General features: G+C 36.5%; 1 protein-coding gene across 1 annotated transcript; it reads right to left on the bottom strand.

The window, feature by feature from the left end:
• Positions 1-1,127: 1,127 nt before the first annotated feature.
• Positions 1,128-12,536, bottom strand: LOC137036210 (SLAM family member 5-like). Its single transcript, XM_067410245.1, has 5 exons — positions 12,518-12,536; positions 11,204-11,506; positions 10,190-10,495; positions 1,239-1,379; positions 1,128-1,144 (listed from the first exon to the last, which is right to left on the bottom strand). The coding sequence occupies exons 1-5, from the start codon at positions 12,534-12,536 to the stop codon at positions 1,128-1,130; spliced, it is 786 nt and encodes a 261-aa protein (XP_067266346.1).
• Positions 12,537-13,934: the final 1,398 nt, after the last annotated feature.

Genomic DNA, 13,934 nt, shown 5'->3' with positions numbered 1-13,934 from the left:
GTGGCTAGAGGAATTCCCATTCACTGCGATTGGAAGCAAGTCTTCAAGATGGATGACCAACCAATCCTCAGATTCCACCACCGCTGTTGGCATGGCATTGTCACACTTCTCTTCTGGCCATGAATGAGACAAGGTCACAAACTCGTGATGGGGATCGGAAACCTGTCTAAGCAAAGGCCAATGGAAAGGACCCGTCAAGGGAGCGTGAGGAACTCTACCATTGAGCTGGTGATGGATCATCTATTGAAGCAGCAGGGGAAGAGGCAGCTGGAAAGAGGCCGATTGAGGGCTATCGGTCCCCGAAGTGTCCTCGCACTCAGTGTCTCAATGAGACCAGTTGGGCTCCTCAGTGGCTGTTTCTATGTGTATGAGACCCAGACACATATTGGGGTCATCTGGGGACTCTATGGGTCCCATGCAGGTGATACAAAGCTTGAAGCTTATCCAGGCTTAACCTTATTCCACTCAAGAGGATCCTTCCTGGAGTAGTCTACTTTTCACAAAGACTCAATAGCAATTGAGATGCGCACTCCATGCAGCTTTGATAAACTTTTTACATCATCTTAACCTGGTCATTCCAATGGCAAATATTTTCATAACAACATGGACCAACTGGAATGAGTAAAGTGAGCAACATGACTGATATTTAAAATGGTACACAAGCGCTGCTTTCTTTAGTTTGGTCAGTAGCTCTTCACCATGAAGAATAAGCTGCTGGCTCAGGGTGCCATTTTATAACAGCAATGAAAACTTGAGCTGTAGTTTATCATGAATACAGGTGAGTGTAACAACACCTTCAGCTGTGACTTAATCACAGTGCAGCACAGCTAGAGCACCTTATTACTTACATAGAGTTAGTATTCCTGCAGGGGGCGCTCAACATAATAAATGTAATAAAACATGGAGACTCTTGAACCTCAGAGTGAAAAAACTTTATTGATAAAGACAAGCAACAAATATGGACAGCAGCAGTGAAGTGAGATCTGTGTGAGAGTTTAAAGATAAACAATAAAGCCTTTTGAAATGGATTTTTAATAGATCACTGAAAGAGAGCAAAAGCTTAAGCAATAATCAGTATTTATTATGAAAAAGCAATATATGAACAAATAACATTTCAAGAGAATGCTTTAGATTTCAATACTTCCTGAAAAAGATGAACACAAAGCCACAAATAAGAAAATCTCATAAATTATATATGTAAAATGAGTTAGTGAGGAATTATTTCATCAATGAAGTACCTGATGTGTGAATATGAGCTTGATGTTCAGCTCTTCTGGATTTGATGTCATAAACCACAAGAACGACAGTAGCCACGCCCACCAGAGCAGAGAGGACCAATCGGATCACAGCTTCAGTAGGACCACAACAGTGGACAGAGTCTGAGGAATAAAAACATCAAACTGAGATCAGATCAGACAATAAACACTAATATCAAGAATATCTGAAGGACAGGAGAAATGATCTCTACTCACCATAGACAGAAACTCTGAAAGTTTTTAATAAAGGTTTTGCTCTCGTTATCAGTAGTACATAAACTCCAGCATGTTTAGTTGTGATGTTTGTGATGGTCAGAGATCCAGTTTGATTGTCCAGTTTCAGTCTGTCTCTGAATCTCCCATCAAGAACATCATTATATACAGTGAATCTGTCGACCCGTTTATTGATTTCAGCTATTAAAGTGATTTCATTTCCAAACCTCCACTGAATCACATCATCATCCTTCATTTCAGTAAGATCAGAGTTTAGAGTGACTGAATCTCCCTCCTTCACTGATATTTCAACTGTATCACCAAACAGAAAAAAAAAAAAAAAACGTTTGTGTGGGTTAAAATTTTAACTGCTGATAAAAAAATAAAACAAATATTAAATTCACCAAAGATAAGCAGAATGAAACGCTTTTCCACGCTGTTGATCTGCAGTTTATAATACCCAGTATGTTCAGTTCTGGTGTTTGTGATGGTCAGAGATCCAGTTTGTTTGTCCAGTTTCAGTCGGTCTCTGAATCTCCCATCAAGAACATCATCATATACAGTGATTCTGTCGACCCGTTTATTGATTTTAGCTATTAAAGTGTTTTCATTTCCAAACCTCCACTGAATCACATCATCATCCTTCATTTCAGTAAGATCGGAGTTTAGAGTGACTGAATCTCCCTTCTTCACTGATATTTCATCTGTATCACCAAACACACCTGAAGAACAGTTTTTCACAGATTAAAGATTTAAAAAAAAAAAAAAAAAAAAAAAAAAAAAAAGCTTGATGTTGATTTGATGAAGCTTCACTAAAACACTTCGAATCATTTAAATGTGAAGTGAATAATATTCTGCAGCAGTACAAAGACAAAAGATGATAATATAAGAGAAATAGTTATATATTGAATAATGATTAAAAAGACTAATGTTTAACATCTCACTAAAACTAATGCTGTTGAGTATCTGAGCTTCATATTTAAATTATTTTATTTAATCAATCCCTAATAAATGGTCTAGATCTGAATTCAAACTTGATCTGACAGTAAAATCACAGTTATTTACCAGTAATTTATCACATGGAGCAATAAAAACGTTTAAAACTCACCAACCAGACGCCAGAAACTGAACAAAACTAATTTGAGAAACATTTTCTTCAATGCTTTCAGTCCAAAAATATGGAAAGAGAAACTCTTCAAAACTGCTTCAGTAATAAAATGACAGACGCGCTGATGTGAAACTGCTCTGATGTAAAATGGTGTGAAACTCCACCAACATCTAAAATAACTGCACATCTATAAATGGTAATGCATATTGACAGTCTTGACTTTAGCTCATCAATTCAAGTTCTGATCTTTGTCACTTTGAGCTCAGGTGGGCCTCAACTTCCTGTAGATCAATGACATCATTTTCAACAGAAATAAACTGACCCAGTACATGATAAAAATGTCTTAAAGCAACAGTTCCTGTGAGTGTGTGGCTCTGCTCTCTCCTCTAACTGTCTTCAGATCATTTCTTAACAAAATGTCTCAATCGTTTCTCCTCTCAGACTGATTTCAGAGTTTCTCTAATAGAGTACCTCATAGATGACGTGTTTTTGTAGGAAGTTAGCGGTGCATGGGTTCCCTCGATTGAAAGCCTATGCAGTTTTTCCCATAGACTTTTGGAAAATAAAATAAGCTCTTTGTTTAACCAAGGGTTATGACACTTACACATTTTGTCTATCAAGAGGCCGAGGGCGGCCATGGCAGGTCAGGGGCCGTGGGTAGCCATGGCGGGTGAGTGTCCTTGGGTGGCCATGGAGGGTCAGGGGCCGAGGGCTGCCACAGCGGGTCAGGGACCATTAAAACTCTGCTCGCATTCTTCCCACCAACGGGTATTAGCCCCCGTATCATTAAGGGGGCTGAGGATAAACTTAAAAAGAGTTTGATGAAAGGAGTGGATATGAAGGCTGGCGCTGGCTCGTGGGTGGCGGCTGGAGAGGCTGGAGCAGAGGACTAGGCGGCAGCTGGAGCTACTGGCTCGGCGAGGGCTGGAGTGGGGCCTGGATCCAGAGTCCAAGACATGCTCTCATAAACTATTAACAGCCCCTCTGGCACTGGAGCAGGCTCGTAGGAGACTGGCGAGGACTCGGCGGAGATTGGAGAAACTGGCTCGTTGGCAGCTACTGGAGAAACTGGCTCATGGCAGGCCGGAGCGGGCTCGTGACAGGCTGGTAATGGGTCTAGAAGAGGGGTCCAGTCCATCCCCTTGTACACAATTAAAATGGCAACAGGAACTGGAGCGGGCTCAGCGGAGACCGGAGAGGGCTTGCCCTTCTTCCTCTTCCTCCTCCTGGATCGTCTGGACCCAGCCGAGATTTGTGGGTCCGGCAGGACACAGGGGAACAATTCACCAGAGGGGTATGTGGAGGAAGACGGAGACTGAAGAACCGGCCAGGCCGCCCGTTTTTCTGGGGGGACTGGACGAGATGAGCACTTAAAATCCGGAATCTCTGACAACGAATTTGGAGCCATTTAAATACAAAATCAGATTAATAGTATCGTTTAAGGAAACATAATTGTCAGGTTCGTCAAAATGGATTGTGCTCTTGTCCAGCCCCTCCAGAAAGAGAGCGTTTAAGCACGCATCTGAACAATTCGTCAGAAAAGCTAACTCAACAAATTCCTCCACATACCTCTCCAGCGAACGTCCATCCTGTAGGAGCACGATGAGGCGATCCGCGGCCGAAACAGGTGTGGGAGGCATGGGAGAAGCAGGAGCCTCGGAGAGAAAGAATAACCCCATGCGTTGTGGATAGCCAGTCATTTTAAAGGTCCGTTCTTCTGTTACGGGTGCTGTTGCAGGAGAGATGAGGTGTTATCCACAAATGATGGGTTTTATTAGCAATCCAGGAATAGAACATAATATAACATAGCATGACACACATAACATAACATTAAGAACGGACAGGGAGTGAAGGGAGTGAGTCCATTGTATAGGCAGTGCTGATGAGGGAGTCCAGGTGCAGGTGTTGAGTGCTGATGGGGAGATGACGAGGGAAGTGGGTGCAGGTGTGAAGACAAGAGGATGATGGGAGATGGAGTCCAGGAGACGAGGGAACTGTGACACAGCGCACCATGGTCGCAGATCAGCGTCACCACCCCCAAGCTCAAACTTTATTTACAAACATATTACTGATTATGATCTGCGCTGTGTATAATTACTTATCCTCTTTTTCATGAGAAATTCTGTCCATTCGTTTTGTCCAAAATTAATGTTATTAATAATAATTCTGTTTATGCATGCCACTCTGAGATATTTTTATCTTTTGTTAATAATGTTTTGTTTATTTGTTTATTATTTTGTTAGTTTATATAAACCTTAACATTATTTTCTTTGTGTTTAAAAAATCTTATGCTCGATCATTGTGCCCTAAATAAACTTTAAAGATTATCTTTCACTGTATTATGTTTGATTGTATACTGTGTTTGCATACCATTTGCCAATTCTCCAGAAATTATCATCCCAGAAGCACTAGCTACGGCCGTATCAATTTCAAGTAACAAGTAAAACTTCTAAGAACTTGAGACTGAAACGCGGGGTAGTGGGTGTGATTTCCTGTCATGATGACGTCTAAAGTCCCCGCCAAAGGAAGTTGTCCCTTTTAGCAACTTGTTTGCAAATCACAAGCAAGTTATAACTGGTGTGTTTTTTTATGTCATGGATCAACCCGTGAAAATTTTTAGAGGCTTTGTTAAAGGGGTGATGAACTGAGAAATCAAATTTTCCTTGGTCTTTTGACATATAAGAGGTCATCATACTGTAAGTTTTAGAGCTGAAAACTTCCTTGTTAGTCCAATAAAAGCTTTAATTGACACCAGACCCAGAAAACGACAGGATTTACAAAGTGGAGATCTATGACGTCAAAGGGCAGTAAGCACCGCCTCCGCAGAAGAAGATCAACGCCTACTTCATCCCTGCCTGTTTAGCCCACCGATTCTCGCATGACATGCAAAAAGAATAGGTATAGGTAGCCTAAGTAACATAGGCCTATGTGGTGCTAAACCAGATCGAGCTACCAAGCAATAAACATGCCGTTGAGGATTACAACATACTGTGCAGTGCCTGAACTCGACAGTAATGCAACAACATGTCAGTAACTGTGTTCATTCTAATGCCTGATCTGATATTAATGATTCATGTACAGTCAGATGATCTTTGTCTGTGTGTGAGTAAATCAAACCAGTGACTAAACGTCAACTTGTGTTGTTTCTCTTAGTAGGATGAAAATAATCTGTTATTTAACGGTGATTAAATTATATAAAGAAAGCGATCAAACAATGCTCCCTGTACAATCGTTGGAGCAGCACGTGCTGAAGCTGTCAATCAAACAGTGTGAGTTTATCACTGACTGATGCACAAAACTCCCGTTTATTCAACGAATCTCTTAGTTATATCGCGTTTGCACTGTTGGTTATGATGAAAGCATGTGTTAGTGTGCAGAAATTGAGTTTCAATGACAAGATCACTGCTTTCATGAGCTCAACAACATGTCTGTGATCGAATACAGTGTTCATATTTATAAATTATGACAATTTTGGATGTAAAAATCATGCTAACATTATAAGTGCACCCCAGGAAACATTATAAAACAATACAACAATACAGTTCATGACCCCTTATTTCAGGCAATTAAATTCAAAAAATGACTAAATGTTTATTGTAATTTTTATACATAAAAATACTAATATATTAATTATACATTGGTCGTTCATGTTAATTCATAGTGCATTATAACTAATGTAAGAGACAACTTTAAAATGTTAAAATGTAAATGTTGAAATTAAAAATGAACAATACTTTTAGCTTATTTAATGTTACAAATGTACTCTTATTGTAAAATCTTACCATTTCATATAAATCCAAACAGTCATGCTTAAAAATTACAATCTTCACACGCAAAGGCATAGCATGGGTCTATTATATGTAGTTATTATATGTACTTTCACACATTATTTGGCTCTATTTTAGAAAAACTGATGATTATCTAATCAAAATATGTGTTACAGTGCCGATAAAAACTGAAATTGAATAGGCTACATTTCTGATTTGTTATGCTTCTGTCGCTGTATAATGAGAATACAGTTTAAATATGCAACTTCGCCGGATAATGAATGCATAACAGCAAACAAATAGATATAAACTAATGCAAATGAATGGTAACTATCATGGCATATAGTTGTTGATTTTTTTGTTGTTGTTTTTGTCACATTGTTTTAACCACTTAAAACAAAAAAAAGTTCTTCCGACTTTATTTTGTAGTAAGTAACGAAAATGCTTCTGGAAAATGTATTGGAGGAAAAGTATACAAATTATGTAGGAAATGTAGTGGAGTAAAAGTAAAAGTTGACAGAAATATAAAAACTCAAGTAAAGTACAGATTCTCCCAAAAAATACTTAAGTACTGTAACAAAGTATTACATTACACCACTGGTTAGCAGCGTGTGTGAGTGTGTGTTGGAGAGAGATGCATGAGTGTGAAAGTGAATTCTGGAATCCACTGCCGCTTCAATATATTTTGAGTCATTTATAATCAAGTTATTAGTCAACATTTATCATTCTAAATATTCAATTATTTGAATGACTTCTTCAGAACATATAAATGAATATAGTCTGTACCTCTCACTGAGAGAAAAGTACTTATCTTATGTTAAAAAAAGTAACTTATCTATATGATTTGAGGAAAATATCTTGCTCATGTAAAGTAGCTGTGTGTGTGCACTAGTATCCTTTATTACAGATCAGAACTGGATGATATAATGACTCCAACAAACTCCATTCAGCTGTGTTTCATACACTACTGTGTCCAACAAGGGAAAAGAAAGAAAATAAATAGCAGGATTGTGAAGAAATGCTTTAGTGAGAAAGCAAAGGACACCCCAGCAAAACATCAAACGCAGTCAGACAGAACTAGTGGAGTCAGAGACAGAAGATACTGAGCAAATCACTCCTGATGCTGATTCAGCCTGAGACACTAGGTGGTGTTGTTGATCAGTAGATGAGGTAAATCAGATTTAAAGACATAATCAATGTCTGTTGTGTTTCTGTTGATTACATATTTCACTGTGTTCTCAAAAGTATATTATAATGTTTCCCAAATTAGTATTTTCTCAGGTAAAAGGAGAAGCTACAGAAATTGTTTGTTTATTATTGTGGATAGAAAAACAAAAAAGAAACTCATTGAAACTCAAAAATGTAAAACAGTGTAACTAACTTATAATGGAACGTACCTTTTACTCAAAATGTGCCAAAAAGTTTAACTAACTATTATTTTTGAGTTCATTCAACATCTGTCAGAGAACTCTGCTAAAGTTTAGAGTTCAGGGAACTTGTAAATTGAACTATAATCACATATTGTAATGTCAAACATGCTCTCTGGTGGTGTTTTTTTTTTTACCAAAATGTGACGTCATCGCTGAACGCTTTCCCTCCACACAGAAACCCAGATGTTCGCAGGGCGTTGGATTCAACAGCAGGTCATCATCCGCCCACAGGATAGGTTATCCACACTGTAAACTCTAACGCTCAAAATAATTTATTGTTTTGAATAGAACAAACTTAAATTAAACAGATTAGATCAGTCAAATTTTTATAAGTATTTAAAACTTTCTTTTTCTTTCAAGTGCACATAACTAATATATATTTTTAAGTAAACTGAACTGTTTCATTGTTTTGAGTTTTATTAACTTATTTGTTTTCATTTAGAAAAACTTAATTTTAACTGAAACTGGGCTGGGATTTCTATTTCCAAGCACAGTTTGCCCATGGCACTCAAAAGGAAGAATAAATGCTAAAACTAAGTGTAATATAATGATTTTTTTTTTTTTTTTTTTTTTTTTGTGCAAGATTAATGTTAAATGGGATATTTGGTTACACTTTACTTGAAGGGGTGTGCATAAGACTGACATGACACGTGTCATGAATATGAAGGAGGTTTTATGACTGTTTATGACAGCCGTCATTAAGTGTCATTCGTTCAATTATGTCATTTTTAATGCAAAGATGACATTGTTTGTCCGAGTTATGACAACTTGACATAAACCAACACATCATAACCTGTCAGTGTCTTTGTCATGACAACTTGACATTAGCAAAACATCATAACCTGTCATAAACATGACATAGCAGATTAATTATAAAACTTACTTAGCTTTATGGGTTAACATTACATCACATTATTTTGGTAACATTTCAGTATAGGGAACACACATATAAACAATTAACTATGACTTTTCCCTCAATAAACTCTTAATTTACTGCTTATTATAGTTAATTGTTAATTGTTAGGTTTAGGTATTGGATAGGATTAAGAATGTAGAATAAGATCATGCAGAATAAGGCATTAATATATGCTTTATAAGTACTAATAAATAGCCAATATTTTAGCCATATTAATGCTAATAGTAATAAGCAACTAGTTAAAAGACCCTAAAATAAAGTGTTACCGTTATTTTATAACAGTGTCATCTTTTTTTTAAGAAATTTGAAATTGTCTATTATCTGACATTCTGTTGGAGGAAACTTAAGAAAGAAAAAAAAAAACATGAAATGAAAAATAGTCATGACGCTGTTATAAAATTATTTGTTAGAGTATTGTCACTTAATGACATTTTAATGACAAGTTCAATTTGTACCACTGTACTTGAGCTCAAGATACATATTCATGACACTATTATAATGGCCTCATGACAGCCAATGTCAAAACCAACCACATGACAGTTTAATGCAATGTTAACCCAGTGTTCATTTAGTTGGTTTTATAAATTTGTTTTTTGGTCTTTGTAGTGTTTATCAAAACACATAATTTGTTGCTAACGAAGCCAGAAACAAAGACGATCAGGTGATATAGCTGTTCTTCATTTTATAATTAATTCATAAAGGTGTGAGTCATGAGTTACTACTGTAAAAGTTAGATACTGTAAAAAATGATACTCATCAAAAGAAAGGAATGTATCATGTAAACCAGTGATTGTGTGGAGTATTTTACAAAGATTTAGAGGATTAATTTAATCTGTAATCACTAATTCATGTAGGAGCAATTAATATATGCTAGTAATAGGCTATAGTGTAAACTAATCAATAAAATCCAGTGTTTTTTTTTTTAGTTTTACTGAGGATTTTCTGGTTTTAAAGTAAATCCCAGCAAACATGCACATGTGGGGGTGAACCGGGTGAACTATCCCTTTAATGTGCATTATTCAGTATTACATGCTTCAGAAAATCTTGCACATATAAAAAAATATTAATAAATTAATAACTGAAAAACTAATATAATAATAATATAAAATAATAATATTATTTTAGTGGTAAAGGAAGAATGACTTTAATAATAATGTATGTATTTAGAAATAATGTTTAAAATCATTTTATATGTAGTATTCCTGCAGGGGGCGCTCGACATAATAAATGTAATAAAACTTGGAGAGACTCTTGAACCTCAGAGTAAAAAAATACTTTATTAATAAAGACAAGCAAATACAAGTGACAAATGAACAGCAGTGATAAAGTGAGATGTGTGTGTTTAATCTGAGAGAAATGTGTCGTGTTTATTCAGTATTAGAGACGTCTGATCTGAACAGTGGACAGAGTCTGAGGAATAAAAACATCAAACTGAGATCAGCTCAGACAATAAACACTAATATCAGCGCTGACATCAACTAATATCAGCACTGCCGTACCTGAACATGTGTGACAGAGTTGAGTGATGTTGAGATGTTGAGTCTGGTTGATGACGGGATTGTTGATCACACAGCTGTAGGTGTTTTCATCCTGATATTCCACATCCAGAGGAAGAGAGAGACTGATGTTGAGATTAGACGCACTGATGCTGGACAATAACCTGTTTCCTTTGTACCAGGAGAGAGTCACATGACTCACATTCACAGCTGAACACACCAATGAACATGATGATGATGATGATGATGATGATGATGATGAAGACAATGAAGAACAGACTCTACTGATGACAGGAACAGGCAGACGAGCTGGAAAACATGACAGAAAAAAAAAATCGAATCAACAATATTATCGGTTCAATCAGTAAGTTGAGTCAGTGTTAATACGATCTATCATCTCAAACTATAAAATGATTCAACAAATAATAAATATGAAAATTGTTGGTAAAAACAAGAATATTTGAAGGACAGAACAAATGATCTCTACTCACTGACTCCGAATACTTTTAATGAGTATCTGTCTGAAACCCTCATCAGTAGTTTATAACATTCAGCATGTTCAATTGTGATGTTTGTGATGGTCAGAGATCCAGTTTGTTTGTCCAGCCTCAGTCTGTCTCTGAATCTCCCATCAAGTACATCATTATATACAGTGATTTTGTCGGCCGTTACATTGATTTCAGCTATTACAGTGTTTTCGGGTCCAAACCTCCACTGAATCCAATCATAATGTTTCATTTCAGTAAGATCAGAGTTTAGAGTGACTGAATCTCCCTCCTTCACTGATATTTCATCTGTATCACCAAACAGAGAACAAACAGAAACAGAGTTTGTAGCAGAGAGAGATTTTAAATAACTTCATGATTGCTTTTAAAAGTAAATAATTTGATATATTTAAATTTCAAATAAATAATATCATAAAACAAAAACAGACAGAAAATAAGCAAAATGATGTTTGGATTAAAAATTGTATCTGGTGATTGAAACATAAAATGCTGAATCAAATATTTAACTCACCAAAGACAGCAAGAAAGATCTCAGTGTACCTAAAGTTGATATTTCGTTCATAAAGTCCAACGTGTTCAATTGTGATGTCTGTGATGGTCAGAGATCCAGTTTGATTGTCCAGCTTCAGTCTGTCTCTGAATCTCCCATCAAGAAAATCATCATATACAGTGATTCTGTCGGCCGTTACATTGATTTCAGCTATTAAAGTGTTTTCAAACCTCCAATTAATCACACCAGCATCCTTCATTTCAGTAAGATTAGAGTTTAGAGTGACTGAATCTCCCTCCTTCACTGACACTGACTCCACTGATCCTGATACCAAAAACACACAGAAGAAACACAAACAGGGTTTGTCACAGATTAACCCTCTTGACTCTGAGGTTGATTTGGGCCCTGGAGAAGTTTTGACATGCCCTGACATTTGTGCTTTCTTCAGTTCTTCATAAACATTTTAATGGAAAAGGTGTCATTACAATGTAATGGGCTACCATAATATGTGAGGAACATGTATGTACATGTTTGTATTTTTGAAGGAATAACATTTATGAGTGGTTAAACAAAAAACAAAAAAATTAAGTCACTGAAATAAAGCCACAAAACAAATATTAAATGTTTTCACTGGATATTGGAGATTGCGGACTAGAATTTTTGCTTCAAAATGATGTAAAATTATCCTGCCTACTCGTTCATATAAAACAATATATTGATTTAAATTTTCTAAGACACATTTTGTCAAGAAACACAGTATGCGTGGAGGCATGAATCTTCATGAATAATGCGTGATTCACACCTGAGAAGACAAAGACCCGCAATGACCTGCATAATGACCTGCATAATGAGCCCTTTCAGTCAGGTAGGCTGTGAAAAAACCCTCTGTGAACATGCTGATAACAGGAATATGTTAATATAATGTCCACTCTTGACAAAAAACAAAAAAAAAACAAAAAAAAAAAAAACAGATTTTTGTGATCTCATGTGTCACGAAATTGGCCTCTGTAGCTCCCTCTGATCGCCACCAGAGGGCTCCCTCACCTGAGTATTAACAGTTCATGGACTGCATTTCCCATAACCCTGTACCTGGGCTGATTACACACACACCTGATACCCATCACCTGGACTATTTAAGCTCACGCACACACTCACTCATCACAAAGACTTGTTTTGCCCTGGCTGACATTACAGAGAGTTCTTCCCTGTTTCCTGTATTCCTGTGTATGACCATTCCTGTGTATGGACTGTTTATTACCATCGTGTTTGTTACCACCCTGTGATTTACCTGCCTGTTTACTGGATTACTCTGCCTTGTCTGCTGCCTACCCTGACCTGCCCTGCCTGTCCCCATTTACGATTCATCTTTGCCTTGGACGTTGTTATTGCTGGTATTTGACCCCTGTCTGTACGACTACAATTGTTTATAATAAAGCTGAATATGGATCCTTTCGAGTCTGCCGCCTCGTTACATCATGCATGCACGTATTATGCACATATGCACATATGTCAATTTTCTATACAGAGGAGTAATATTTATTCTATATTGATTGTCATCACTATGAGTGCTGGATACTGTGTTTTCAATTCATACTTGCAGCCGGAGGGCGCTCTGTGCACATTTAGTCCACAAATGACTCAGTGAAGAACAGGCATACCATGTGACATTCCAGGAATTAACAGAGACTTCCAGAGATCACTAATCATGGCTATAACATGCAGATAAACACTTTTGAAGACAATAAATACACGATTGTGATGATGTATACATGTATTGCCTCAGAATTTGCGTCTGAATAGCGCTGACTCCATGGGCGTGGCCGCATTAGCTGATAATGAGCTGACTCATGGACGTCTGACGTGTCTCTTTTCATTCACATTACATAATAAGAGAATTTTTGTTTTCGATTTGACTTACACGATTTAAAACCTGACGTCAACGTTTCTTTAGACTTAAGCCTCATGAAGTTTCACAGTACTTATGTCTAAGTACTGTGAAATCACTTCAAAATGTTTTACAAAATTAAATTGTTTAAAATGTCAGTTTGAAATAATATCATAAAAACAACAAAAGAAACAAAATGATGCATGAATTAATTAAATTTTTTGTCATTAAAAAACAGGTGAAACAAAGTGTTTCCAAACCTCCACTGAATCACATCATCATGTTTAATTTCAGTAAGATTAGAGTTTAGAGTGACTGAATCTCCCTCCAACACTGACACTCTCAATCCTGTAAAACCAAAAACACACACAGAAGAAACACAAACAGTGTTTGTCAGATTAATACTGTGAAATCACTTTGTGTTTTACTAAATTAAACTGTTAAAAATGTCAGTTTGAAATAATATCGTAAAACGACAAAAAAACAAAACAAAAAAAAAAAATTATGTATGAATTACTTTAAATTGTTGTTATTAAAAAAAAAACAGGTGTAACAATTTTTTTTTAACCTCACCACAGATAATGATATTGATGGTTAAGGAGGAGGTTTTATAAAACGTGGAGTGTGGTTATACATCATTGTTTTCATCCCTTATCAGGACAGTGTAGGGAAAATGTGTGTTTTTTTTTTTTTGCTGATCCTCTAAACATTGTTATATTTAAGTGTGTGCCAAATGACTGGATTATTTAGTTTGAATTCTCCTTGCCTGGAGCGGTTTAAATCTCTGGATTATATACAAACTTTCCATGGAGGTTACTTGTTTGTACTCTCTATATATTGGTCTCAAAAGGTCAATGTTACAATACT

Source organism: Chanodichthys erythropterus, chromosome 14, assembly GCF_024489055.1.
Source record: "Chanodichthys erythropterus isolate Z2021 chromosome 14, ASM2448905v1, whole genome shotgun sequence".
In the NCBI taxonomy this organism is placed as follows: domain Eukaryota; kingdom Metazoa; phylum Chordata; class Actinopteri; order Cypriniformes; family Xenocyprididae; genus Chanodichthys; species Chanodichthys erythropterus.
The sequence above is the reverse complement of the archived record's forward strand: the minus strand, read 5'-3'. Positions and strand labels throughout refer to the sequence as shown.

Excerpts from the sequence above, each read along its gene's own strand:
- LOC137036210 (XM_067410245.1), bottom strand. Across the intron at positions 10,496-11,203 it reads GATCTTTCTTGCTGTCTTTG|CTCGTCTGCCTGTTCCTGTC; the intron begins GTGAGTTAAATA and ends CATGTTTTCCAG. Across the intron at positions 1,380-10,189 it reads ACTCTGTCACACATGTTCAG|ACTCTGTCCACTGTTGTGGT; the intron begins GTACGGCAGTGC and ends TTTATTCCTCAG.